Source organism: Hippopotamus amphibius, chromosome 1, assembly GCF_030028045.1.
Source record: "Hippopotamus amphibius kiboko isolate mHipAmp2 chromosome 1, mHipAmp2.hap2, whole genome shotgun sequence".
In the NCBI taxonomy this organism is placed as follows: Eukaryota; Metazoa; Chordata; class Mammalia; order Artiodactyla; family Hippopotamidae; genus Hippopotamus; species Hippopotamus amphibius.
Genome location: NC_080186.1, coordinates 22,398,791 through 22,425,959, shown reverse-complemented (window position 1 = coordinate 22,425,959; position 27,169 = coordinate 22,398,791). Strand labels below are relative to the sequence as shown.

The window sequence follows — 27,169 nt, the reverse complement described above, 5'->3', positions numbered from 1 at the left end:
TGCATGGAAGGTCTCCTGTATGGAGTTTTGTAATATAGCCAAAACGCATGTTCATTTTTGCCACACTCGTAATTGGCAAATTCTTAATTATTCTGAGTACTTACCAATGCCAAGTAAATGTTCCAATCCCATAATTCCATGTAAAACATTGCCCACAGGTTTTTCATTCTTAGTGACCTTATATGGATGCTACACAGTTTGCCTAATCTGTACATCCCCCCCGCCCAGCCCCCATCTCACCCCTTGCCCCCAGGGCTACTCCTCGAGGAAGATACACCAGGAAGAAGCCCTGTGCAGAGTGCTTCACACACATTCTCTCCTCTGACTCACACCCACCGGGGGAAGTGGGTATCAGTACATTCCCATTTCGTTCAAAGAAGACACCTGTAGCCCAAAGAGAAGAGGTGCTTGTTCTGAAGCACAGGGCAGACAGAACCACGGTCTAAAGTCAGGTGTTGCAAAAAGTCCAGGAGTACCACCGCTAGGCCTTTGGCCAGGCTAGGCATTACTTACACCTCCTTCTGCGTGACACACAACAGAGTTTCACTTTTGTTTTATTGATTAATAATTCAGTATTTTGATAACTATAAATCAAGCTTCCCCACTCCACAGCCTCTCCCAATCCCTGGCTGTATGAAAAAGTCATTTTTCCATAGTTGGGATCAGAGGGTACCATGAGTTCAACCTTCTTCACAGACATGCCTTCTTGGACACTCACAAGTGAGCCCCAGGAATCAAGGGGCCTTGGTTCAAGGGCTGACTCTGCCATTTACCCACTGTGGCCCTTGGCCTGAGCCTCAGTGACCTCATCTGTCAAAGGGAGAGAAACAGGGTACCAGGCTCAAAGAGTTGGGAGAATTAAATGAGATCATATATGTGAGGTGCTCAGCACAGAGCTGCCCACCTGATCAGCCCTCAAGAAAGGTCAGCAGTGCTATTTTTGGTGTTCAGTCCAACAAGTCAATATGCCATGCTTTGGTGTTGATCCCCTTCTTATCTGGGACGACCAGGCCTGAGCCCATGGAGGTGGTCTTGTGGCCACCTGCCCCTCCCAGCAGGACAGCCCTTGGACCACATGTGGGCTCTGCTCCCCCCTCACTGGGAGGAGTGGAAAATCACTAGATGTGGGGCATTTCCTAGCACTTCAGGAAGATGAGTTTTTGTAACCAAGGGAAACAGATTACCTCCATCCTTCCTGCAGGGGCATCTGGCTTGGCCAGGAGAAGCAGTGTCTTTCCCTTGGCTTAATCCCAGCCCCTGTTCCCAAGTCCTAGGCAACCAGCCAAAAGGTATCATTATCACCAACAACTTCCTATTATGGGCCAGGCCATGTGCTAAGGCCATACATCATCTCCCTTAACCTTTGCCCTCACTGTTCCCTCTGCTAAAACACTTCTTCCTGGCAACTGGCCTCTCCTCAATTGTCTCCTCCTCCCCAATCTCCCCATCTACACCTGCAGCCTCGCCATGCTCTCTCCCCAACCCTGTTTTAGTTGACTTCATTGCCTATGTCATTGACCCATTTCTTTATTGTCTGTCTTTTCCCCACTAGAATGTCAGCTCCATGAGGACAGGGACTGTGTCTTGATCATTGGTGCATACCTAGCACCTAGAACTCTGCCTGATACTTAGGAGGGGCTGCTGAATGTATGTTTACTTGCAATGTAGGTGTTTCCCTATCATCCCCATTTCACAGATGAGAAAACAGGCTCAGTGAGGTGAGACCAAGGGCGGAAGGCCAGCAAGAAGCAGACCTGGATTTGAATCTAATCTCTGAGGGATATGGCTGCTTCACTAGCTGCTGGCCTTGCCCCAGGGAACTTGGGTTCTTTGGGCCTCTTAGGTGTTGTCAGTGGCCCCCAGGCTGGACTGCCTTGTGTAGGAACTCACTTCTCATGCTCCCAGCTACTCCTATTTCCAGCTACCTTTTGGCTCTCTTTTAGCCCTGGTAATCCCAAGCATGGAAAGAGATGCACAAGGGGGCAAGGGGTTAGGAAAGGCAAGCTCTAGTCCTGCCTTGGCCACTGACTCAAAAGACACAGAACCTCCCCAGGCCTCAGTTTACTCATTTGTAAATCAAAGGGGCTGAACTTGATGTACAAGATGGCAGAGGACAAGGCAATGGTTAAGAGTGCAGGCTCTACTATTCACAATAGCCAAGACATGGAAACAACCTAAACGTCCATCGACAGATGAATGGATAAAGAAAATGTGGTACATAAATACAATGGAATACTACTCAGCCATAAAAAAGAATGTTGCAGCAACATAGATGCAACTAGAGATTATTATACTAAGTGAAGTCAGAAAGAGAAAGACAAATATCATATGATACCACCTACATGTGGAATCTAAAATATGACACAAATGAACCTATCTATGAAACAGAAACAGACTCACAGACACAAAGAACAGACTTGTGGTTGCCAAGGGGGAGGGGGGTGGGGGAGGGATGGATTGGGAGTTTGGGATTAGCAGATGCAAACTATTATATATAGAATGGATAAACAACAAGGTCCTACTATATAGTACAGGGAACTACATTCAATATCCAGAGATAAATCATAATGGAAAAGAATATAAAAAAGAATTTGTATATATACATATAAAATATATGTATATATCTGAATCACTAGCTGGACAGCAGAAATTAATAAAACGTTGTAAATCAACTATACCTCAATTAAAAAAAGGGAAGAGTGTGGGCTTTACAATCAGAATGACCTGACTTCAATCCGACACCAGGACTTTGAGAATGTTACATCAGAGAATGTCTGTATATATATATAAATAAAATGTGTGTGTGTATATATATATATAAAACATTCTCTGATGTAACATCCTCAAAGTCCTGAACCTCGAGTTTCCTCATCTAGAAAATGGGGGCAACAGCATTCACCTAATAGGGGTCTGTGAGGATTACACATGATAACGTATATACATCTCTAAGCAGAATGCCTGGCACAAAATAAGTGTGCAGTAAAGAGAATCATCATCTGTGATTCAAAATTCTATGCCCTGGTGAAAAGTTTACTTTGGCAGGGGAGGGGAGTGAGGCCATTTCCACCTCTTCCTGTGGCATGTTCACTGAATGGGACTTTTTGACCTCCCAGGACTCTGAAGTTTGAGTTCCTTTCACCTACCAAGAAAGACTTGGGAAGCTTCAGAAGAGAAGATTCTTGCTGCATACACCCACCCCAGCCAGAGACAAAGCTGCTGATTTCTGCAGCTGCACTGGGAGCTCTAAATCAATAGAACACAACCCAGACACCCCACCCCACGCCCCCCAGCTGGTAACGGGGCCGCTGCAGCCTGCATGATGGTAAATTGCTAATTTAAGCCAGGCTTTCTGCTCTACCCCGCGATTATCCCTCTTCCTGTGCATGTTAGGATGCTCTGGGTAGCCAATTAGATTTAGAGGTCCCAGGACTCCGAGGTTAATGAAATCATGCTCTGCCCTTGCACAGCCCCCTTCCTCTAAAGTTCAGCCATCATCCGCCAGAAGCGGGAGAAGGGAAATCTGAGATCACAGAATCTGAGAAGCATTCTTCCCCCAGCTTCAGCTGCGGGGAGAGGAGCCTGAAATGATATTTGTCTATCTTTTGCCACCCAAATCTCCAGTGCCCAACCTCCACACAGTGGTTTGCCAGGGCCCTCTTGCATACCTTCAGGGATAGGAAACTCCCTATATAATACAACTTACCTTCCCTAAGAGGTCTGACTGTTAGAAAATTCCTTCTAGAAATAATATGAGATGTGTACAAACATATGGGTTCAAGCATGTTCACAGTTGCATTATTTAGATTGGCATAACATGGGAAACAACATAAGTCCCCCCATATAGAAGACATTCATACAATGCAGCCATCAAAAATCACATCTTCAAAGAATGTTTGAGAACATGAGAAGACACTCGACATAATGATATGTGAAAACGCAGTTTACAAAATATTATATATGCTGTATATATGTATATATGATGTGATCATTATTTCAATATAGCATGATCCTGATGTTATTAAAACACACACACACACACACACACACACACACAGAGCGAAAGACACAGAAAGAGATGGGAAGGAAACACCCCAGAATGACAAAGATTTTCTCTTTATGGTTGGATTAAGGCTCATGTTTGTCTCTACTTAATAGTCTCAGTATTTTCTGAAATAACTAAAGCATTTCTTATGGTGACTTATGTTACTGTGTTTATTTTAAAAGAAAACATCTAGTATTGAGTTGATAAAGTTTCCCTGAGCATCCACCCAGTAATTCTAGTTCCTCTGGGGCTCGATAAATGTCAATCAAATGAATGAGAGGCAAGTCTCACTCCTCTTCTAAATAGATAAGTGATAGAAAATGTTTATAGAATACTTACCGAGCTCCTGGCTCTGTGCTGAAGTCCTTCATGTCAAGCCTCGTGAACTTCTCATAACCACCCTATGAGGATCTGTTGCTACTCCCATTTTACAGATGAGAAAACCTCAGAGAGGTTATATATGTATCACCCAAGCTCACTCTCTCAGTAAATGTGATCCCAGGTCAGTATGGCTCCGACGTCCAGGCTCTCAAGTGCTGTTACCCCACGCAGAGTCCTCAGAGGTTTGCACACAGCCATCTGCCCTCCTCCCCAGCCCTAGTGCTCCCTCCTCTAACTAGACGGCCTCAGCTCTCGCCTCCACTCCTCCTGTGTCTCACAGACGGCAGTAGCAGAGTGGACGTGGAGGGGTTTGGGAGCCAGGAGGGCCTGGGTGTGCTCCTTTCTGGCAGTGAGAGGCTCCCTCTGAGGCGTCCCATCCTCATCTCTCGCCCCCTTGCAGGCCCGTCGTGCAGCCTGGAGGACCCTCCGGCATGTGGCAGGAGCGCCAGGAGTGGCCCCTCTGGATTCTCCCCGATGTGTCTGTGAGTCATACACCTTCCCCAGGGGATGAACCCAAGACCTGGGAAGCTAGGCCCCGGGGCAGGGCCAGGAGATGCGCACACACCAGCCAGAGCCCACCCACACCAAATTCGTCCTCCTAAACTCCATTCTGCACAGATAGCTCCAAAGACCTCTTCTCCATGGCCTCTGACCCAAAGCTCCCTCATTTCTCAGCATGGCTGCCTTACCGTCGGCCCCAAGAACCTGTCTAGTCTCACAACTCAAGCCTCAGCGTGGCCTCTGGCCCTTAACACACCACCCTGGGTCTGACTCCAGGCCCCTCCTCAGCCCTCCCTCCCCACCTCCCCACCAGAATGACTCCCTCCAATTCGCTGGGGCTGGTGCATGGAGTCCTTCTATTTGCACCTCTCCCCGACCTAGGAATTCTGGAAGGCAGAGACTGTAGCCCATGGGTTTATCACTGCCCCAGGGCCTGGCTGCAGCTCAGCACACAGCAGGCCCTCCTGACAAACATGGTAGGGGGACACCTGCTTGCAAGGCCTTTCCTGCTTTGGTTCCTGCAGCCCCTGCAGCCTCACAGCTAGCCCAGCCTTTGGCACCCTCAGCTCAGCCAGGGTGAACGTCCCCGCCCTCTGCAGCTCTGCCGTCTGATCATCTGCGGAAACTTTCTTTGCTCGAGCTGTTCCCTCTGTCTGGAACGCTCCACCCCCATCTCTGCGTGGAGCCAACAACGGATCACCCTTCACAACTCAGCCCAGATGCCACCTCCTCTGGCTGCGTCAGGTGCCCCCCTGGACTCCCATAGCTCCAGGAAGCTGCAATTGTCCCTGGAGCTGCAATGAACTAGTGGGGCCCAGGGGCATGTCAGAAGCCAGAGGCCACGCTGAGGCTTAAGCTGAGAGTCTGGGCAGTGGGGGCCGTGGCTGGATGGGCCTGGCAGGGGTCAGCGTCAGCAAATGCTTGTTGAATGAGTAAATGCGCACACGATGCAGGAAGCAGGAAAGGACCCAAGGCGGCAAGTGTAGGCCAGCAGGTCTCCTGGCCACCAGCTCTGCCTGCCTGGAGCAGCTGCAGGCGTGCCAGTTAACCTCATACATGGCACCCACTGAGGGCCCACCGTGGGCCTGGTGCTGTGCTGTGACCTTTACATGCGTGATCACACTTAATCCTCCCAATAACCTACCCTGATCACCCCAATTTTGCAAATGCAGAAATGGGGCTCAGGGGAGTTAAGCTGTTTGCCCAAAGCCACACCACTAGGGCATGGTCAAGTGGGGATGGAGACCGGCACCACCTGACCTCCAGCCATGACCTTTGCCACTGCGCCGTGTCACCTCACTGGGATCTCTCATGGCCGGGGCCCTGGGTCCGCAGATCCCAACAGGGAAAAGAGAGGGGAGGGAGACAAGAAGGCAAGGGGCTCAAACTGGGTCTCCAAGAGCAAGATGGGGACTCAGAGCTCTCACCCTGAGCACTTGTCCCAGGAACCCCTGGCACCTCGGTAGTAGACAGAGGGGACAACCAGAACCCCACACTCACCTGTCATGACCCCGCCCCACACCAGGCTGCTCAGCCCAACCTCCCCTCCCTGCTCTGTGCTGCAGTCACCTGGGATGGGAGGGAAAACACGATGTTCTACCAACATCATCTTGTCATCTTTAGGACAAAGGTGCCTCTGAGGCAGGTGCTAAGATCCACATTTTATAAATGAATAAACTGCGGGGCAGAGTGGCCATCCAACCTGCTAAAGATCTTTAAAGATCTTGCATTTGATACAAGGAGAAGAGTCAAAAGAGACACCAGCCCGGGAAAAGCTCAAGAGGCAGAGAAGTGCATAGCCTGAAATAGAGTCATGAAGAGGCAGGCCAGGCTGGTAAGAGGCAGGGAGGCCTGGTGGCGTGGGGGGGGGGGGGGGGGGGGGGGCGTGGTGGTGAGAGACACAGCAGGGTGCAAACCTGCTGAAACCAGGGTCAGGGAGAGGTGGAGGCAGGGGAGGGGCAGGTGGACAAGAGGCCACGTGGAAAAGCATCAATTCCATTCCACCTGGATTTAGAGCAGGCAAACTGGGAAGTTCTGGGCCGTGTAGAGGGAAGATGGAGTCACCCATCAGAGACGTGGGGTCACCCATCAGAGATGTGGGGGTCATTAAGCCCTTCACACTCCACCCTGCCTAGAGAGTTGCCAATGGGAACACTGAGATGCCAGCCCTGCTCAGGACATGACTCCAGCCGGAAGGAGGGGTTGTGGGGCATCTGCTCAAAAGAGCACCAAGTCATCACCTTGGCCGAACTCACCCTGCAGGGGTAGGAAGTGACATCTGCATGAGGACCACACAGCCCTAAAACTCCTGCTCACACTTCATGGAAGTCTCAGGAACTGCAGGCTGTTTGCTAAGAGTGCAATTGAGTTGGTGGGGAGGAGGGAATGGAGAGTGCTTTGTGCTCTAGGATTCCGAGATTCCTGTGTTCTTTTTTGTTTTCAGCCCCTCATCCATGTCAGGCTTCCCATCACAGGTTCTTCCCTCACTTTTTTAGGTAGTTACCCCCTCCTCATCTTCCGTCTCCTCAGAGGTCTTCCCTGAACTTTCAGACCAGATGAGACCCTCCCCTGATCGTGGGCTCCCACAGCCCCCTCGTACTCTTCCATGGCTCTCAGCATGGCTATAAATTTAAATTTGTGGATGACTAGCTGATGAATGTCGATTTCTCCCAGACATAAGCTCCATGAGGGCAGGGACGGTGGATTTTCTTCCCCACTATCGTATCTCAGCATCTAGCACAGTGCATCCAGAGGATTTTTATTTTTATTTTTTTATTATATATATATTTTTTTACTGTATGTCCCGTGAATGTTTATGTCTTTTTTTTTTTAATTTTATTTATTTATTTATTTATTTTTTGGCACACGGGCTTAGTTGCTCCGCAGCATGTGGGATCTTCCTGGAGCAGGGATCGAACCCGTGTCCTCTGCATTGGCAGGCGGATTCTTAACCACTGCGCCACCTAGGAAGCCCCCAGAGGATTTTTCTTGAATGAGTTAATTCTTTTCATTTCTTCACATAGAGACCCTCCCTGTTCTCAAAGGGCTTAAAAGGCTCAGATACAACGTGTCATCTCATTTAATCCTCCCCACAGCCCCAGATGCACTGCTGTTACTTCCACTTTACAGGTGAAGAAATGAGCTTCCGAAAGGTGAAGCCACTAGTCCAAATACACAGCAAGTAAGTGGCTTTGAACTCAGGATTTGCACGTAGATGTGTCTGGCTTCAGAGCCCCAGCTCTGCCACTACACCTCCCTGCTTTTCTGCCCCAGTGGTCCTCTGGATCTTCCTTTGCAAACCTTCCCTTGCTCCTCAGATAAGCTGAGCTCAGGACTGACAGACAGAATTCATTCATTCAGTCACTCATTCATTCAACCAATCAACTGACTCATTTATTGGTGGGGCTGGGCTCTGCATGTGGGGTCAGGCAACCAGATACACCAGAGGCTTTTCTCCATCCTGACTCCCCTTCAGCGATTTTGCCAGCAGAAGCCAAGTCCCAGGTAGCTGCCCTGTCCCTAGCCTCCTTTTCAGTGGGGAAGGACTAAGGGTGGGGACCCATCATTCCCCTCCCCAAGGATGGCAGCCTAAAATACACGAGCTGAATAATGTGTAGGCTCACCTTTTGTCTCCATCATTCTCTGAGAATCCCAGAACAAGAGGAGGGACAGGATTCTGCCCCCTCCTTCCATGCAATTCTTTGTCCCCTATGCCAGGCAGCTCTAAAAAAAGTTCTGGACAAGACCAGGGTTCTACTCTGGGTCTGGGGCCAACTGTGGGACCTAAGGGGAACAGGCCACCTTGCCTCCCTCTGAACTGCATACTTCTCACCTGTAGAATGGAGGCAACAATGAAGGGGATGCTAATGCCTATCCCACAGGGTTGTAGGTGAGGACTAAATCAGTCAGGCCCAGAGATACAGGGATCACATAGATGGTTGGCCCAGGAAATGTCTTAGCAACACAGGGACCTAAGGGGCCAGCTACGCTGCTTGCAAGATGCATTTGACAATGTGATTTCGGGAAGGTTGGTTAGAGCACCATAGCAGACAGACGGAGCCCAGGGTCTGCCCTGAGTGGACCCTGAGAAGTGAGAGGCCCTCCCCTGGCACAGTGGTAGTGGGAGAGCTGGGCTCATCAGCTCACTAGCCAGAGGCCCTGGGAAAGAGACTGGAGGCGGAACTGAACACATGGACACTTGGCTTTCCCCGTATCAAAGCACTTAAAGCCCCCCACCCCGTCACCCCCTGGGCAGAGAGCATGAGTTCCGGGAACCTGGGACTCCCAGAATCAGAGCTACTCCCAGGCCCACCTTAGGACAAGCGCCCCTCACTCTCCCTCTGTCATAGGTACTGGATTCTGAAGACGCGCTTCACCACACGCACAGCTGCCACTTATTAGGTCCAGGCACCATGCCAGCTGCATTATATGTGCTTGCTCAGTGACACCTCACAAAAACCCTGTCGAAGAAGGTCTACTATTTCCCCATTTTACAGATGAAGAAACTGAGGCTCAAAGAGGTTAAGTGCTAGGACTTCCCTGGTGGTGCACTGGTTGAGAATCCGCCTGCCAATGCAAGGGACACCAGTTCGAGCCCTGGTCCGGGAAGATCTCAACTGCCGCAGAGCAACTAAGCCTGTGGCCACAACTACTGAGCCTAAGTGCTGCAACTGCTGAATCCCGTGTGCCTGGAGCCCGTACTCCGCAACAGGAGAAGCCACATAATGAGAAGCCCGTGCACCGCAGTGAAGACCCAACCCAACACAGCCAATAATAAATAAATAAATAAATAAATAATCGGAAAAAAAATTTCAAAAAAAAAAAAAAGAGGTTAAGTGCTTTACCCAACTGGCTGGTAAAATGGCTGAGATTAACACTCAGGTTGACCCGAGTCTACAAGTCGCACTACTTCCAAAGGTAAAATGGGGAGAATCACTGACAAAAATGCAAAGCAAAGATCAATCCTGCCTGTGCTTGGAGGAATTTTCCCACTGGGGCTGGTGATGAGTCACAGAAAGCACAGGACATTCTCGAGTCCTCCACTCTTCCTGGGGAAGCAAAGTTTCCCCCAGAGGCATCGAGGCCAAAGCTCCCACACACTCACACACCCACACACCTCCACACCCACACACAAAGCTGCAGTGTACTGCGCCCTGCCCGGCAGAGACCCCATACTCTGGAATTCATGCTCCCAACTGAGGATGTTGGGTCTCTGTCCCTCAGACAAGGAAACTGAGGCAGATGGGGCAGATGGTGGGGCAGGGGGAAGGACCCCCCACACACAGTGTAAGAGGCATCAGCGACTGCGCTGAGACCACAATTCACCTCTTCCACCTCTGAATCCACAATCTGCCCTCTGCCGTCTACCCTGCCTGGTAGTACCAGAGCCCAGAGAGGTTTAGGGTTGTGCCCTTGGTCAACCAGCATGGATGACCCATTTCCAACTAACAGTAAATAATTCCAGGGCATCTTTGTTGTTACAAGGATAGGAGTTTCCTTTCAATCCTTTTTGCCCTTGTCTGTGTGGCAGAGCTGGGTCAGGAAGGCTGCTTCTAGGCAAGCCGATGATGTTTTAGACTCTCTGAGAAGGGCCCCACACTGAACACAGATATCAAGAAGGGAATTTCATTTCCTGAGATGAAAGTACAAACTCCACTCCAGCCCAAACAAATCACATTTGCTTTGCCAGAAAAAAAGACTGAAGACTCTTAGAGAAGAGAAGATGAGAAGGGGCATTTATGAGGAGGATATGAGGTCTGTCTGAATCACGTCCGGAGCTCAGGACCAGATGGCCACTGGGGAAGGAAGCAGAGAGCAACTGGCCAGCCCACGGCACCCTGGAACCACGGCTACCCCTTAGCAAACGCAGGCACAGGTGCACAAACGCAAGTGTCCACAGCCACTCTGGACGCTCTTCTCCCTGGAGGGTTTCTGACAAGAAACAACAGTCACACTGTCACGTGCTCCTACAGAGAGAATCACCAACTGGCAGTGTGAGACAAGCACACCCACCAACACTGGGTCCCCAACAGGCGATCCCTAAATGCGACTTGGTAAGTGCCCCCTCAGCATGATGCAGACACACAGGCGGTCCTGTGCCCCCACCTGCATAGTCAGCGCGCACACTGCTGTCTCTCCAGAGGCCCACGGCACCTCGGGCATCTCTGTCCAGCCCTACCAGGTTTTTGGAGGTCCAGACACACATTTGTACTCTCGCAAACACAGAATCACGCACTCACAAACTGTGACAGACACACAACTGTCGCCAAACTGTCCCACATAGCCTGATACAGAATTAGGGGGATGCCAACAGATGATCGAATGTTATTTAGTTTAGCGCGCGCGCAGGCGCGCACACCCCCCCCACCACACCCCCACACACACCACACAGATATGCCAGCGTCCCCCTCGCGATGGAAGTGGTCCCGGGCGCCCCCTGCAGGAAGTGCGGAGGCCGGGGACCGCAGGGTCCGAGGTCAGGATCCCAGGACCGCGGTCCCACCTGCCCCCGCCCGGCGCACCAGCCCGCAGCGGACTCACCGGACGATGCCGAACATGACGAGCACGTTGCCCAGCAGCCCCACGGCGCACACCGCTGAGTAGAGCGCGGTGATGGCGATAGCCAGGGCGAGGGACGAGGCGCTCCGTGCTCCCGGCGGCCCCGACGCATTGGCGCCCGCGCTGGGGAAAGCGCTGGGGAAGGCGTCCGACGCGTTGGCGAGGAGCAGGGACCGCAGCTCGGCGTCGGGGGAGGGGGCCGGTTCCATGGCGGCCAGGCGGCCGCTGCCGCGTCCCTGTCCGCCGTGCGCCCTGGGCGCAGAGACCCGGGGCGAGCGGCTCGCCAAGGGACGAAACCGCGGCCCCGACGCCGCCGGCTGCTGCGCCCCGGCCGCCCTGCTACCTCCGCGCCTCCTCCGCCCGTCCGCCTCGCAGCCCGCACCGGCCCGGCCCCCGGCGCCCGCCGCCTCTCCAAGCCCGGAGCACTCTGAGCCAGGAGCCGCTGCGGGCTCCTCGGACTCGCCCGCCGCGCGCACCACGTGGCCCGGAGGCGGCCGGCAGTCTGCGCCCGCGACCGGGGGCGGGCGCTGCACCACTAGCTTGGAGTGGAGCCGGAGAAGCTGCCCACTCCCTCCCTAGGGATGCTCCGCCGGCTCGGCACCCGAGCCGGGACTCACCTCCGCATCCTTTGCTGCTTTGGGGTCGGAAGGACCTGTGTATGCATCCCGCCTCTCACCACTGCACTAACAGAGTGACCTTGAGCAAGTCACTTAACCTCTCTCAACTTCATTTTCCTCTTCTGAAAAATGAGGATAATCGCACCACCTCCTTCAGAGGGTTGTTGGGGAGATTAAATAAGATGATGCGGGCAAAGAACAGCTCAGTGCCGTGTACAGGCTAAATGCTCCATAAATAACCATTATTATCCGTGGTTTTCTTGCACCCCATTCACTTCCTCCACAGATCTTTTTTGGGTGCCGAATATAAGAGCCAGGTACTATTGGGGAGCCACTAGTGCATAAAAACCAGATGCAGTCCCGTGCCTCCATACAGCCCAGTGGAGGAGAGAGACATCCATCCCAAGATCACACTGATGAAGATACAGTTACACACTGAGGAAAATGAAGGAAAGCAAGGCACTCCTGTGGCAGGACCTACAAAACCCAAGGGTCAGGACAGTTTCCCCAAGGAAATGACACCTCAGGTAAGATGTGAAGTGTGAGGAGGAATTGACTTAGGGAAGAAACTGCAGAAGAGCATTTTAGACAAAGAAACCACATGTGCAAAGACCCTGTGGTCAGAGGGATTAAAAGGCCAGGAAGAGAAGTCAGAAAGCCAGTGTGGGGAGAAGGGGATGAGGTGGTGGGCAGGGTCTCAAAGGCCACCTTAAGGATCACTCTGGCTGCTGTAGGTGCAGACGGAAGGGGGCTGTTTCTGACACCTTCTCCCTCACCTGACCAGCCCAGTCCCAGAGCCATCCTCCTTCTTGGGGCTCCTGTCCTTCCCAGAAGATTCTCCTTACTGTTCCAGCACTGTGCTGAGCCCTTTATCCATTCAGCAACACTTTGGCGTAGATTCTATTATTAGTGGCCCCAATTTACAGAGGAGAAGACTAGTCCAGGCACTAAATTATCCCATATCGTAATTTTTTCTATCCAAGTTTGTTTCCTCCTTGCAAAGATCAGGCCTGATTGATCCCTGGACCCAGTGGAGGGCTGGGGTCACAGTGGGTACTCAGGAAATACTCGTTGGATGAATAAAGGTTCCAAGGGGAAATGGAATGAGACAACATTGGGGTTCTGGAGCTCTAGGCTCTGGGGTGATGCTCTTGGCCCTGTGAGTGGCTGGGCAAGGACCCCTCGCCCACGTCAGTCTCCAGCTTGTCATCCGTCTATGTGCAAGGCTCTTACCCTTTCCCAGAAAGAACAAAGCCAGAATTCCCAAGTTCACCCTCCTCTCCATTCTCTTTGTCCCTCCCAGCTGCTGTCCAAGCCCTTCTACCAGCTACAGCAGACTCCCCACCCCAAGGCTTTCCCACCCAACCATCTAAGGACTCGTCAGATAGATGGTTTCTGCTCTGTCAAAACCCTCTCCCTTGTCCCAAAGGGCCTGCTGTACTCAGAGACTTTTCTGGTGCCAGGAGAGAGACGTTGAGACAGGAGGAAGGCGGGCTATTTATTACTAGAGTTCTGCCCCCCTCCCAACCCCTCCCACAAGCCAAATTTTTTCCAACTTCAGGACATTTGCATATTGTATTTCTTCCACTTGGAAGGCTCCGCCACTTCCTCAGGCTAAATCCTATTCATCCTTGAAATTTCAGCTTAAATATCACTTCCTCTCTGAAACCTTCACGGACTGCTCCCCCACCCACCCACACGCGCACACACACATGCAGTTAGACCAGGTGTCCCTGTTATTTGTTCTCATAATATGTACCTCTTCCTTACAGAGTTTCCCACATATTTTTTTGGTAATTACTGAGTTTGTGTGCATCACCTGTTCAATAGGTCTTGTGTACTTCTGTACCTCCACCCTAGTACTCGATGCGTGGTTGACTAGAAAGCTCAATTCCAACTTCGGTGGGCTCCCATTTTAATGAGGGAGGCACAGCATTTATAGCTTCATATAGGACCTAGGAATTCTTTCAAGCAACTAAAACCCTTTGCATAAACTCTGTAATCACATCTTATTTGGAACTGAAGTACAGGTCTTCCTCAATTACAATGGGGTTACATCCCAATAAACCTATCGTCAGTTGAAAATATCATGGTAAGTCAAAAATGCATTTAATGCACCCAGCCTGTCAAACACCATAGCTTAGCCTGGGCTACCTTAAACATGCTCAGGACACTCACATTAGCCTACAGTCAGGCAAAACCATCTAACATAAAGCCTGTTTTATAATAAAGTGTTGACTATCTCATGTAATTTATTGGATACTGTACTGCAAGTGAAACCCAGAATGGTTGTGTGGGTGCAGGATGCTGTAAGTGTCCCGGTTGTTTGCCGTTGTGATGGCCTGGCTGACGGGGAGCTGCGGCTCGCTGCCCCTGCCCAGCGTCACGAGAGAGGATCACACTGCACATCACAAGCCTGGAAAGGATCAAAATTCAAAGCACGGTTTCTACTGAACGTGTATCCGTTTTGCACTATTGTAAAGTCAAAAAATCATAAATCAAACCACCGTAAATCAGGGACCATCTGTACTAGTTCACCCTCGGCTTTTGGCTATCACCAAGCAACTCTATCCTCACCCCTTGGTGTTGCATTTGGGGCCCTCCCCAGTCTGGTCCTAACCAGGGTTTATTGCTGCCTCTTCTGATTCCACCCCTCTCCCCACCCTAATCGCATGCCCCAGCCATACTGGGCTGAAGGGAATTTTTTTTAATTGCACTCCATGATGTTTTTGAGTCCCTCCTGGGTAAGGAAATGCTATGGTGGAAAGCCATATCTATGGTGGAGGCAAAAGACAGAAAAAGAGTTTCCCTTAACTTCTCTGAGCCTTAGTTTTCTTATCCATAAAGCAGAGAAAGGCAGGATTGGGGTGAGGATCTGGTGAAACAACAGATGCTCTGCCAGCTGAGAAAGGGCTGTACTAGCATGGTTTATGAAACCAGGAGCGTGAGTAAGACCACTGCTCACTTAAAGGAGCTCTCAATCAAGAAACTGTGACACATATGTAAATGACCAAGCGCGAGAGCGACATAATTGCTAAGAAAGCACACATGCTGTTATGAGCTGCGCCTTTTCAGACTTTGCTTGCCAGAAGGCAGCAGTCCGAAACCTGGAAGAGGTTTCTCACCAGAACCTGGGTGGGAACCCTGAGACTTCCAGCCTCCAGAACTGTAAGAAATAAATGTCTGTTGTTGATAAGCCACTTGGTTATGGTACTTTGTTAGAGCAGCCCCAAATGACGAAGGGGCTGAATTCCACCCCCTACCCCAGGACATTGGAAGGATGCATGGAAACTTGAAAGGCATCTAAAGGGGTTTCCCCAGTGACCTCCCCAAAATGAATACTTTGAAGAGATCAACTCTTACTCAGATGTGAGCATTCCAGTCTATTTATCTTTCTGTGGTCACAATTCATACATAATCCTGTTGGCTGCCATTTAGAGAGAACTTGCTGTGTGCCAGCACGGGGCCAAGTGTTCTGTGCATTATCTCATTTAATTCTTGGCAGCCCTAGAGGTGTGAGGTCTTTCTACTGTTATTCCATTTTGCAGAGGTTAGGTTACGTGCCTACGCCAGAGCAGGGATGCCAAGCCAGGTCTGTGTGACTCCAAAAGCCACCCCTGACGACCACGCTACTGCCTCTCAGAGCAAAGCCTTGCAAGTCATCCCCCCAAGAAACACAAGAACCCATGGCTGCTGTCTCTGTTCGGCAGAGTTTCCCCGCTGTGGAGGGTGATGGGCCACTTGAACTCAGGAGATTCTTGAGTCCTTCCCTCCACGTCTAGGCTGGCAAACGATTTGATTTTGCTTGCCCCCATCCTTGACATCAGGTTAGAACAAAAACAAAAATAAAAATGGATGGGAAATCCTGGGCCAACCCAGGGCATCAGAAGACGTCAGCGGTAGAGGAACAGAAATTACTGGAGGAGTCAGAGCAGAAAGGAACTCGCCGGGGAAGCTATTAACAATTTAGTACGTGGGACTGTGGCTCCCACCTGCCAAAGAGACACGGCCTGATGGAAATACTGCGACTGCCTCCAAGTGAATGAGGGAGGGAGCGAGCGGGCAGCTCCCCTGGGCTGCCTTTAGTCTGGCTCCATCTGCAAGCCCCAGGAGGGGGAGGACCTTAGCGATAACCATAAAATAATAACCACTTGCATTTGCAAAGTACTTTTGACTTTCCGAAGCACTTCCAAATTGATGACTTCATGTTATTTTGACACCATCTGGATAATGGGAAGGTCAGGTTTCATTATCTTCATTTCATAGCTAGGAAGACAGATAGCTAGAGAGCTTGGGTGAGAGGATTTCATAGCAAAAGCCAGTGAAAGAAGTAGGGGTGGGACCTTCCATCTAGTGGCCCAAATCAGAAACCTGAGGGTCACTCCTGACCCCTCTCTCTTCCCCACCAAGCCCTCACCTCTAAGTAATTACCAAGTCCTGTTCATTCTTCTTAATAACCCATGAATCCTGCCATTGTTCTTTTTTCTTTTCTTTTTTAAAAATTATTTATTTGTTTGTTTGTTTTATGGCTGCCTTGGGTCTTCGATGCTGCACACGGGCTTTCTCTAGTTGCGGCGAGCGGGGACTACTCTTCATTGTGGTGTGCAGTTTCCTCATTGTGGTGGCTTCTCTTGCTGTGGAGCACGGGCTCTAGGTGCATGGGCTTCAGTAGTTGTGGCATACAGGCCCAATAGTTGTGGCTCATGGGCTCTGGAGCATGGGCTCAGTAGTTGTGGCGCACTGGCTTAGTTGCTCTGAGGCATATGGGATCTTCCTGGACCAGGGATCAAACCCGTGTCCCCTGCCTTGGCAGGTGGATTCTTTATTTTTTTTTTTATAAATTTATTTATTCATTTATTTATTTATTTTATTGGCTGTGTTGGGTCTTTTTTGCTGTGTGAGGGCTTTCTTTTTAGTTGTGGTGAGTGGGGGCTACTCTTTGTTGTGGTGCGCAGTCTCCTCATTGCGGTGGCTTCTCTTGTTGCGGAGCACGGGCTCTAGGCACGTGGGCTTCAGTAGTTGCAGCACATGGGCTCAATAGTTGTGGCTCACGGGCTCTAAAGCACAGGCTCAATAGTTCTGGCACACGGGCTTAGTTGCTCCGTGGCATGTGGGATCTTCCTGGAGCAGGGATCAAACCTGTGTCCCCTGCATGGGCAGGCAGATTCTCAACCACTGTGCCACCTAGGAAGCCCCAGCAGGTGGATTCTTAACCACTGAGTCACCTAGGCCATTGTTCTTTATTTTTGCTACCGTCTGCCTAATCTAATGCATCATCATTTCTTGCTGAAATTATTGAAATAAACTCTGAAATTGTTCCCCTGCTTCCAGGCTTGCTGCCTGCAAGCAGTAACGTGGTGGCAGGGTTCTCCAGATGCGCACCTCTCTCTACCTTGCTAGCCTCTTGTACCACCTTCCCCTTCACATGCTATGTCTGGCCAAAATAAACTCCTTTTAGTTTTCCAGACAACCTGCTTCTCTCACGTCTGGGTTCATCTAAGTAGTTAAGAGTGGGGCTTTGGCGTCAGACTGGTTGGATTGAAAATCCCAGCTCAGCAACTTACTAGTTGCATGTCTTTGGGCAATTCCTTATCTTCTTCTGTAAGTTTCACGCAATGGGGACAACAAAAGCACCTGCTTCATGGAACCCGGCATGCAGGCAGTGCTCAATATGGTAGCTATGGCTGTGACGATGGCACCTGTGCCTGGAATACTCTCCCGCAGGCTCCCAAACCCCTCTGTCACCTAACCCGCTCCTACACCCCGGCCCCGTCTCAACTGAGGTGTTGCTTCCTTCCCTCCTCCCTCAGATTAGTTTATATCATGTATCATCTGCTCTCTTGGGGCGCATCTTCCTCCAGGAAGCACAGTCAGGTCCTGGGTTCCTAGAAAACCATTTCGCCCAGATGTTGCCAGGGAGGCCTGGGTCTGGCAGGAAGAGGAGAGAATGGAAGTTGGAGAGAGAGCGTGACCATGGCAGGAGAGAGTTGGATTCTTTGAGAAGGGGAGGACAGAGGAGGTTGTAGAGCCTAGACATTTTCTTTCTTTTTTTTTTTTAATTTTTTTTGGGCCATGCCACAGCTTGTGCGAACCTTAGTTTTCCAACCAGGGATCGAACCCAGGCCCCCGGCAGTGGAAGTGCAGAGTCCTCACCACTAGACCACCAGGGAATTCCCACGAGCCTGGAAATTGCGCAATAAGTTCAGGGTCAAGAAAGCAGAGATAGAGTCTCTTGCTTTTGAATGGACCCCTGGGACTTGGACAAAAACACCTCAGAAGGAACCTTAATGGACCAAATGCCAAAAGCTTTGCCCCATGTTTCCTAGATCATGCAAACCTCAGGGAGAAGGACTAGACGACCCCCTGGCCTGCTCTCCAGTGACTGACACTGGATTTTCCCATAACCCTAGTGGATGGGGGCAGAGGTAGAGTTCATTTGATTTATTTTTAATTGTTTTTTGCATCTGAGTGTCATGGAAGAAATGCATATGCCCGTTAGAGGAACCATCATGAGGCCCAGATCAGGCATCAACAAAAGACAGATGAAAATTATCCTCTTCGGAAGGAAGGTAACCTGGAGAATGTGAAGCTGCAAAATCTCCCTCCCCCTCCTTGTGCCTGGGATTAGCCCCTGTCCAGACACTGTCAACAGTCTGCCCACAAGCTGTGTCCTCCTTTTATCTCCTGCAACTGTACCCTGATCAGGAGGTAGGGGTATTCCCTTGATTTGGGGGAAGGGAGCCCCTTCCCTGCCTCAGGGGATGAATTGGCCTAAATGATTCACAATAATCTGTGGTAGGTTGCAAAACGGTCACGATTCTTCATTACTCTCTGCATGTATGCCCTTTACCACATGACTTTGCAGCTCTCCCCATCAAGCAATGGAATCTATTTCCCCACCCCTGTACCTGGCTGGGCTTGTGACTTGCTTTGCCCAAAAGAATGGCATGGAAGTGACAGTGTGCCAGTCCAGAGTCCGAGCCACAGGAGGCCTTGCCTGCTTCCACCCAGTCTCTTGGAACCCTGTCGCTGCCATAGAAACAAGCTTGGGCTCACCTGATGGATGAGAGACCTAGTCATGCCATCACCCCACTTGGCAACCAGCCAACAACAGACATGTGAGTAAGTAAGGCCATCCTAGACTGGACAAATTCCAGCCAACCCAACAGCTGACCACAGGCACAGGAGGAAGCCCAGCCAAGATCAGCCAGGCCTGGCTCAGATCAGCAGAACTATTCAGTGATCCACAGACTCGTAGCAATAATGAATGCTTGTTTTTTCAAGTCCCTAGGTTTTTGGGTGATCTGCTTAGCAGGAGCCATCATGATTCATACCTTCCTACATCAGTGATTAGTTTAGGGGTGGATATGTAACCAGTGAGGTGTATAGAGAAATCTGCTCACATCCTTTTTTTCCAGGATAAAAAGCAAAGCCCCATCAGAAGAAAACTGTTTACCCAAACTCCTCGGGATGCTAGTATGATGCCTGGAGCTATAGCAGCCATCCTGCAATTCAAAAGCAATGAGCTGAGGATGAAATGCCAATACGGTGAGGTTGTCAGTAGAAAGACAGAATAAGCCTCGGTATTTGATGATGTTGTTGAACTCTAAGTACCGCGGCTCTGGACTTCAAAAACTTTTGTTTAAGCCACTCTTAGTCATGTTTTTTTGTTGTTTCTTTTTTCTTACTTGTAGCTTAAAGCATTCCTAAAGGATGTACCAGTGTGTGGGTAACATCCAAGAAGAATGACACAAGGATAAGCAGACATGGTTTATTGGCATGATTACAACTTTGTTCAGAGACTGGGAGGTGGAATTCTCTAAGAGTATGGGCTCTGGGTTTGAACACATGTTGGCCACATGCTAGTTATGTGACTTTGGATAAGTTTCTCAACTTCACCAAGCCATAGTTTCCTCATCTACTAAGAGGAAATGAGAATAATACATATTTTATAGGATTGTGAAAGAGATAAATGAGGTAATACAAATACAGAACCTGTTGCCGTGCCTGACACATGCCATAAGCTCTTGTCTTAGCCAGTACTGTTCTTACAATAATCATGCCTGATATTAGTAACAAGAAGACCATGTTTATATCAAACTCCCTTTCTCAATCTTGTGAGGCAAAACAGTCCCAGATTTAGATGAATCCATCCCTGGCATGTAGCCAGTGTTGGGTACACGTGCGGAAGCGTGTGCTGGGGCCTGCCTGGAGCTCATTCCCAAGTGTCAAATTGCAGGATGTGTTTGTTTAGAGTGGGGGCGGGGGAGGTGGGGGGGGTGATGAGGGGAGGGATTAGAAGGGACTTGAAAGATGAGTGAGCGGCAGCAGGGAAGGAGCAGTGGCTGGGAGAGTGCAGGACAGGCTCAGAGTTCCCCAGCTCAGTGCCAATCACATCTGCGTGAATAGAGGCCTTGGTGCTACAGGCAGAAGGTGAGGGGCCCAGGGCCCCAGCAGCCCAGATCATCAAGTGATCAAGTGCAGCCCAGTGGGGAGAAGGGCCTTCTCTGGGCTTCCTCTCTGAGGCCAGTGCACACGGCCTCCCCGCCTGCCTCCTGGGGGCAGTGAGTGAACAGGATGGTGGACGTGAACGTGCTCCATACGTCTCCCATTTTTTTCCTATCAAGCTCTCATTTTCCATCGACAAAAAGCAGTTCTTCCCTTTCCTTTCTCTACTTTCTTCTCCGCTCCTTCCCTTTGGCTACCCATCCCACTGCTCTCCTCCTTCTGCCCCAAATTTGGGTTCCCATTCTCTCCACTGGATCCCTAATGCCTCCCACTCCCGTCTTGCCTCCTTGTCTATCCTCAGTAATTACTCTCCAGAGCGTCGACGCTGTGCTTCTCTCACCTCCACACTCAAGTGTTGACAGTATTAAAAATTGCTTTCAGGTGACCTCATCAGATAGGTATCTCTCACTGGCAAGTCCCTGGCCTCCTTCTTCCCCCTTCCACCCATCCCTGTCCTCCCCGCAAAGCCTGGGCAGGACTCTGAACCAGAGGAGGACACTGGGGAGCTAGACTGAGTGCCGACAGTCTCAGCCCTTGCAGAAAGCTCCTGCCTTCAGGGGCATCCCTCCCTCTCCCACAAAGGGTCCTCGGGGTCAGGGTGCTGGCCTCCTGGCTGGGTCCCTGGGTCATTTTGATAGGGAGGCAGGGTGGTGTGGTGAACAAGCACAGCTTTAGGAGCCCTGGGACTAGCATTCTGTCACCAGATGCACAGAACTCCAAGGGGCGGCAGGGGCCGGCGGGGGGGCGAGCTTAGACATTGTCTCATCCAACCCTCCTTTTGTTTACAAAAAGAGATGCTGAGGTCCAGAGCGGTGAAGGGACTGACATGCAGCAAGCTAGTAGCAAAGTCAAGACCAGAACCCATGTCTCCTGAATCATGTAACAATGCGCTTTCCCCTACACCGGGCAGGATGAGCTTGGGCAACTGCATCCATTCACATACCAGGCACTTTAGAAGCACTTTTACGTATATGATATGATCTAACCCTTCACCTAACTCTTTCAGGAAAGGAGTGTCATGATCCCCAGTTCACAGATGAGGAATCCAAGGCTCAGAGCAGCTCAGCAGCTTGCCCAATGTCATGCAGCAGCTGGATTGGAACCCAGGTCTCTCTGACTCCAGAGACCCTCCTGGCCATAGCACAAAACCTCTCTGTGAAACACTAAACACGCTGGGCCTCGGTTTCCTCGCCTGTTGAGTGGAGGAGTTGAAATCCATGGCCCTAAGACCCACCTGCAAGGCATCAAAAGGAACTCCAAGGAGAGGCAGGCTGTTTGCTAGTTGCCCACTTTCATGGAAGAATTTCTCTGTTTCCCCCATTTGCTTCAAAACAGCTCGCCCCCAGGTTTACACTGAGAGGAGCCCAGGGAAGATGCCATGGCAACCACAGCCGCTCCAGGGAGCCGAATTCGTCTGACTTGGCCAGACTGGCAAACTGAGTGACCTGAGGCCTGCCCTGCTGGAGAGGGTCAAGGCAGAGCCACGTGGCCGGCCCAGAGGACGTGAATCAAACCACTGGGGGTCCAGGGAAGGGATCAGCAGTCTGCACTCTGCCCTCAAGGTCCTGGCAGGGCAGAGAGAGCCCGAGTTTATAACCTGAAAATAAGGTTCTATGGCCAAATCTGTGACATATAAATTTGGGGATCTTGGGCAAATCACTTATTCTAAGCTTCAAATTATTTTTCCTACCTAGCACATAGAACATGCACAAAATAAATAGCAGCTGCTATTATTAAAACTAATATTCAAATTTTAAAGAGTTGGATGCCCATCAGAAAATGAACTTAAAAATGCTTTATAGAGAATTCCCTGGCAGTCCAGTCATTAAGACTCTGTGCCCTCACTGCTGAGGGTCCAGGTTCAATCCCTGGTTGGGGAAGTAAGATCCCACATGCCGTGAGGTATGGCCAGAAAAAAAAAAAAAATGCTTTATATACTACAGCACTGCACAAGTGCAAGATATTATTATTCCTCAGTAAGAATATTCACACTCCCCTGGCTGTGTAGGATCCTTTATTGCATATAATGACTGAACCAAGCACTTTCCATACAAAAGCCACGTTAGTCACTATGTCTGGCGAGAAGTACAAAGACTTTCCATACATGACTCTTGATAGGCTAGAAGGTGACATCGTAAGGCAGGAGTAAGCGTTCTGAACGAGGGTCAGATGAAGCTGTTGGGAGCTGAAGGACAGAGAGCATAGGCTGAGCTGGGGAAGGCTTTCCTGGGGATGTAGCCAAGTAGGCAGGCCACCCCCACACTGTGCCCCGGACTGCTGACGCCACTGTCAAGCACATACCTCCTGGGTTATAACCGTCTACAGTCATTGTTTCTATCAGAACTCTGTGACTGCAAGTAACAGAAACCGCCTGCAGCTAACTTAAGCTGACGATGGAGATTTATTGAATGGGAAACTGGGGTGTCCAAGAACCCATAGTCAGGGATGTCGACTGGCTCTGGAAAAACCCTGGGACCAAGAATAGAATCCCAGGAACTCAGTCTCTGTTTCTCACCTCTCCCCATTCTTCTCTCTCTACAGACCAGCCTCCTCTGCTGCTCCAGTCACAGTGATGGTTCCAACCACCTGCAGCTCCTAAATTCTCAGGTTTAACACTGAGCCTAGCACACAGCCAATAGGGCAACGAACCATTCGGGGACTCTCTTAGTTTTTCCACAGGAAAATTTCCTCAGTCCTGGGAAAATCGGGAGGGTTAGTCACCCCGACAATAGCTGCTCAAGATATATTGAGTTAAATGTTCCAGTGCCAGCTGTAAACAAGGGTAGTATCTGAACTCCTATTCAGTAGTCCTGAGGGAAGGAATGCTGATTGGTCCTACTTAAGTCAGGTGACCTCCCCCCAACCAATCCGCCATGGCCACAGAGTACAAACGTGGCTGCCAGGGTGAGGTCGCTGGTTCCTGGTCCAGGTAGATCACCTGAAGGGTGGCTGCTGTCATTTCTGTCTTCCCCACAAATAATGAACTCTTTAGGGGAAAGGACCATGCCCTATTGATCTTTGTACTCACAGAGCCTAGCACATGTCTGAAACTACATGATAGGTACAAGTTTTTTCTTTCTGTTCTTCTAACACATCAAACTTGTCCTACCCTATACCTTGGCACTTGCTATTCCTTCTACTTAGAATGTTCTTCCCCCACTCCCCACGTGGCTGGGGTCTCACCGCAAACACCAGCCCTGAGCGCCAATCTAAATTACATCCCTCCCCCACCCTAACACTACCTTTCACATTAGCCTGTTTGCAACCTGTTATTACTTCCTGGTTTTCTTCCCAGTGTTTATCACCACCTGAAATTATCTTCTTTATTTCCCAGCTGGAATTGTGTCTGTTTTCCCAATACTAGCATGTGCACTCTGGAAGGGCAGACATCTTGTCTCTCTGTTCATCACTGTGTCCCAAGCACTAAGTCCTACTACCTGCTCTGTTGTAGGTGCTTAAGAAATTTTTGTTAAATGAATAAACAAATGGATAAAATGTAGAGGGGGGGGAGGTACAGTCCAGGTGTGATAACAGCACCGTGTGAAACACAGCAGAGAGAATTAACTGTGGGGTCTGTAGCTTGAACAGGAAGTAGCTTAGTTTGGCTGGAGAGATGGGAACACAAAGGGAAGCAGGTGAGAATTTGATGAGTAGGTTAGTGGGTTAGGGTCAGATCTTCACACCAGCGTGTCCAGCTCTTAGCTTATTCATGCCTGCTGAAGAAGATTTTATGTTAGGCTCTCCTTTTTGCAAAAGAATAAGATCTTGGTTGCTTCAGGTCACACAGGTAGTGAAAATTTCTATCAAAAGAGTCATTTTGGGACTTCCCTGGTGGTGCAGTGATTAAGAATATGCCTGCCAATGCAGGGCACATGGGTTTGAGCCCTGGGCTGGGAAGATCCCACATGCCTTGGAGCAACTAATCCCGTGTGCCACAACTACTGAGCCTGCATGCTGCAACTATTGAAGCCTGTGCACCTAGAGCCCGTGCTCAACAAGAGAAGCCACCACAATGAGAGTCCTGTGCATCACAGTGAAGAGTAGCCACCACTCGCTGCAACTAGGGAAAGCCCATGCACAGCAATGAAGACCCAACACAGACAAAAAATAATAAATAAAATTCTCTTTAAAAAATTTTTTGTAATAATTTTATAATTATTATTGTGTAATGATGCCAGACATGAGCAAAGACCTTTGTGCAATGTAAAATGTTTGCAGAAGAATGTCTTCTGTGCTCTGACAACAGCACAATAGGAACCACACAAGGCTGACTATGGTCACCATTCCAAGACGCCTTGTGGTAGGGTGGAAAGAACAGCTGCCTGCATTGAGTTCTGAAGACCTGGGCCTTCTTTTTGCCAGCTGTGTGACCCTGGCAAGACTCTCACCCTCTTTAAGTTCATTTATTCATTCACTCTGCCACTCATTCAACAAATAGTTATTATGCGCCTATTGTGATGGTTAATTTTATGTGTCACCTTGGCTGGGCACAGTGCAAAGATATTTGGTCAAACTTTATTCCAGATGTTTCTCTGAGGGTGTTTTTGGATGAGATTAACGTTTAAGTCAGTAGACTTTGGGTAAAGCAGATTGCCCTCCATAATGTGGGTGGGTCTCATCCAATCAGTTGAAGGACTGAATTGAACAAAAGACTAACCTCCCCCAAGCAAGAAGGAATTCTCCAGCTTGACAGACTTCAGACTTGAACTGTGCTTCCCTGGGTCTCCAGCCTGCCAGCCCACCCTACGGGTTTCAACTTGCCCACCCTCATAATCACCTGAGCTAATTCCTTAAAATAACTATCTCTCTCTACATACACATATCCTATTGACTCCGTTTCTCTGAAGAAACAGCCTACTATGTGCTTAGTTCTGAAGACAGAGCAGTGAGCAAAATGCACAGTCTGTCGCCTCCCTGAGTTTACATTCTGGAGGGAAGAGGCAACAAATAAGGAACACAACATTAAGCACATTCATTAAGGATGTTTGCAAGTATGTACAGCCCCAGGGCATGGCTCTGGCTGACCTGAAGTCCTGGCCAGGTGAAGAGCTGGGCAGAGCACTTTTAGGCAAGAGCCGAGATTCATTTTGGTTTCCTCTTTTGTAAAATGGAGGAAAAAATACCAGTTCTGTTGTCATGGAGGATCTGTAGAATGAGCTCATTTTTGTTGAAAAAAAAAAAAGATGTGTCTAGCAGGATGGAAAGAATTGCCGTCTTAACAGATGGCAGCAGGCTCCTTGGGGAGAGAATTGTCTCTCTTTAAGATCACACTTTGATAAACTGCTTGAGGGGGGAAGTGTGTACCCAGGGCATTAGCTCTCAGACCAGCCTGTGAGAGAGATGCATTAACAACAACATGAACTGGGGCGGAAGAAACAAGGAAAGGAAGAAGGGTGAGATGGGCGCCCTGACAGAGCATCCAAGGACTTTTCTTACCAGCATGGCAACCTTCAATTTTATTTTATTTTATAACTATTTATTTATTTATTTATTTATTTATTTATTTATTTATTTATTTTTGGCTGCATTGGGTCTTCGTTGCTGCACGGGCTTTCTCTAGTTGTGGCGAGTAGGGGCTACTCTTCATAGCGGTGCACAGGCTTCTCATTGCAGTGGCTTCTCTTGCTGTGGAGCACAGGCTCTAAGTACATGGGCTTCAGTAGTTGTGGTGCACAGGTTTAGTTGCTCAGTGGCATGTGGGATCTTCCCCGACCAGGGCTTGAACCCATGTCCCCTGCATTGGCAGGTGGATTCTTAACCACTGCGCCACCAGGGAAGTCCAACATTCAATTTTAAGTGGTTTTTATTCCCCATCATTGTCCCTCCTACTGTAGGAATGTTTGCAATATGTATGCACATAGCTTCCGGTGTAGGGAATTTTTCTGGAAATGGAGGAAAGGAGCTAAATTCCAGCTCTCAGTTACCACTTGGTCACGTTGCTCCAGAAGTTACAGAAGAGAACAGCCAAAAGAATGCAGAGCAGAGACTAAGAACTTCAGTTGGAGTTGGGAAGGTACAAGCCAGAAGTGACTTGGCTCGTGTAGGGTCCCTGGAGAAACTGTTTTGAGGAGGGAATTGGAATTTCCAGTGGGCATGGGATGAAGTGCTCAAGCCCACCTTATCTTTATCTTAAGATCCCAGCTGACTTCTGGGTGACCTGGATATGAAAGCATAAGAAAACAGTGTGGAGGGCTTCCCTGGTGGCACAGGGGTTAAGAATCCACCTGTCGATGCAGGGGACAGGGATTCGAGCCCTGGGCCGGGAAGATTCCACATGCTGCAGAGCCTGTGCTCCACAACTACTGAGACTGCGCTCTACAGCCCTTGAGTCACAACTACTGAGCCCGAGTGCTGCAACTACTGAAGCCCGCAAGCCTAGAGCCCATGCTCCACAACAAAGGAAGCCACCGCAATAAGAAACCCACGCACCACGATGAAGAGCAGCCCCCGCTCACCACAGCTACAGAAAGCCCGTGCGCAGCAACAAAGACACAATGCAGCTGATAATTAATTAATTAATTAATTAAAAAAGAAAGAAAACAAAGTGTGGAAAGCTTGACAC

The 27,169-nt window shown here is 49.7% G+C and overlaps 1 protein-coding gene across 1 annotated transcript in view; it reads right to left on the bottom strand.

Annotated features, from left to right (window-relative positions):
• OPRD1 (opioid receptor delta 1) overlaps positions 1 to 11,827 on the bottom strand; it is a 34,397-nt gene extending 22,570 nt beyond the window's left edge. Inside the window, exon 1 of the mRNA XM_057745481.1 lies at positions 11,465 to 11,827. Coding sequence (XP_057601464.1) covers positions 11,465 to 11,691 — 227 coding nt within the window. The 5' untranslated portion in view covers positions 11,692 to 11,827. The remainder of the gene's footprint in view (positions 1 to 11,464) is intronic.
• Positions 11,828 to 27,169: the final 15,342 nt, after the last annotated feature.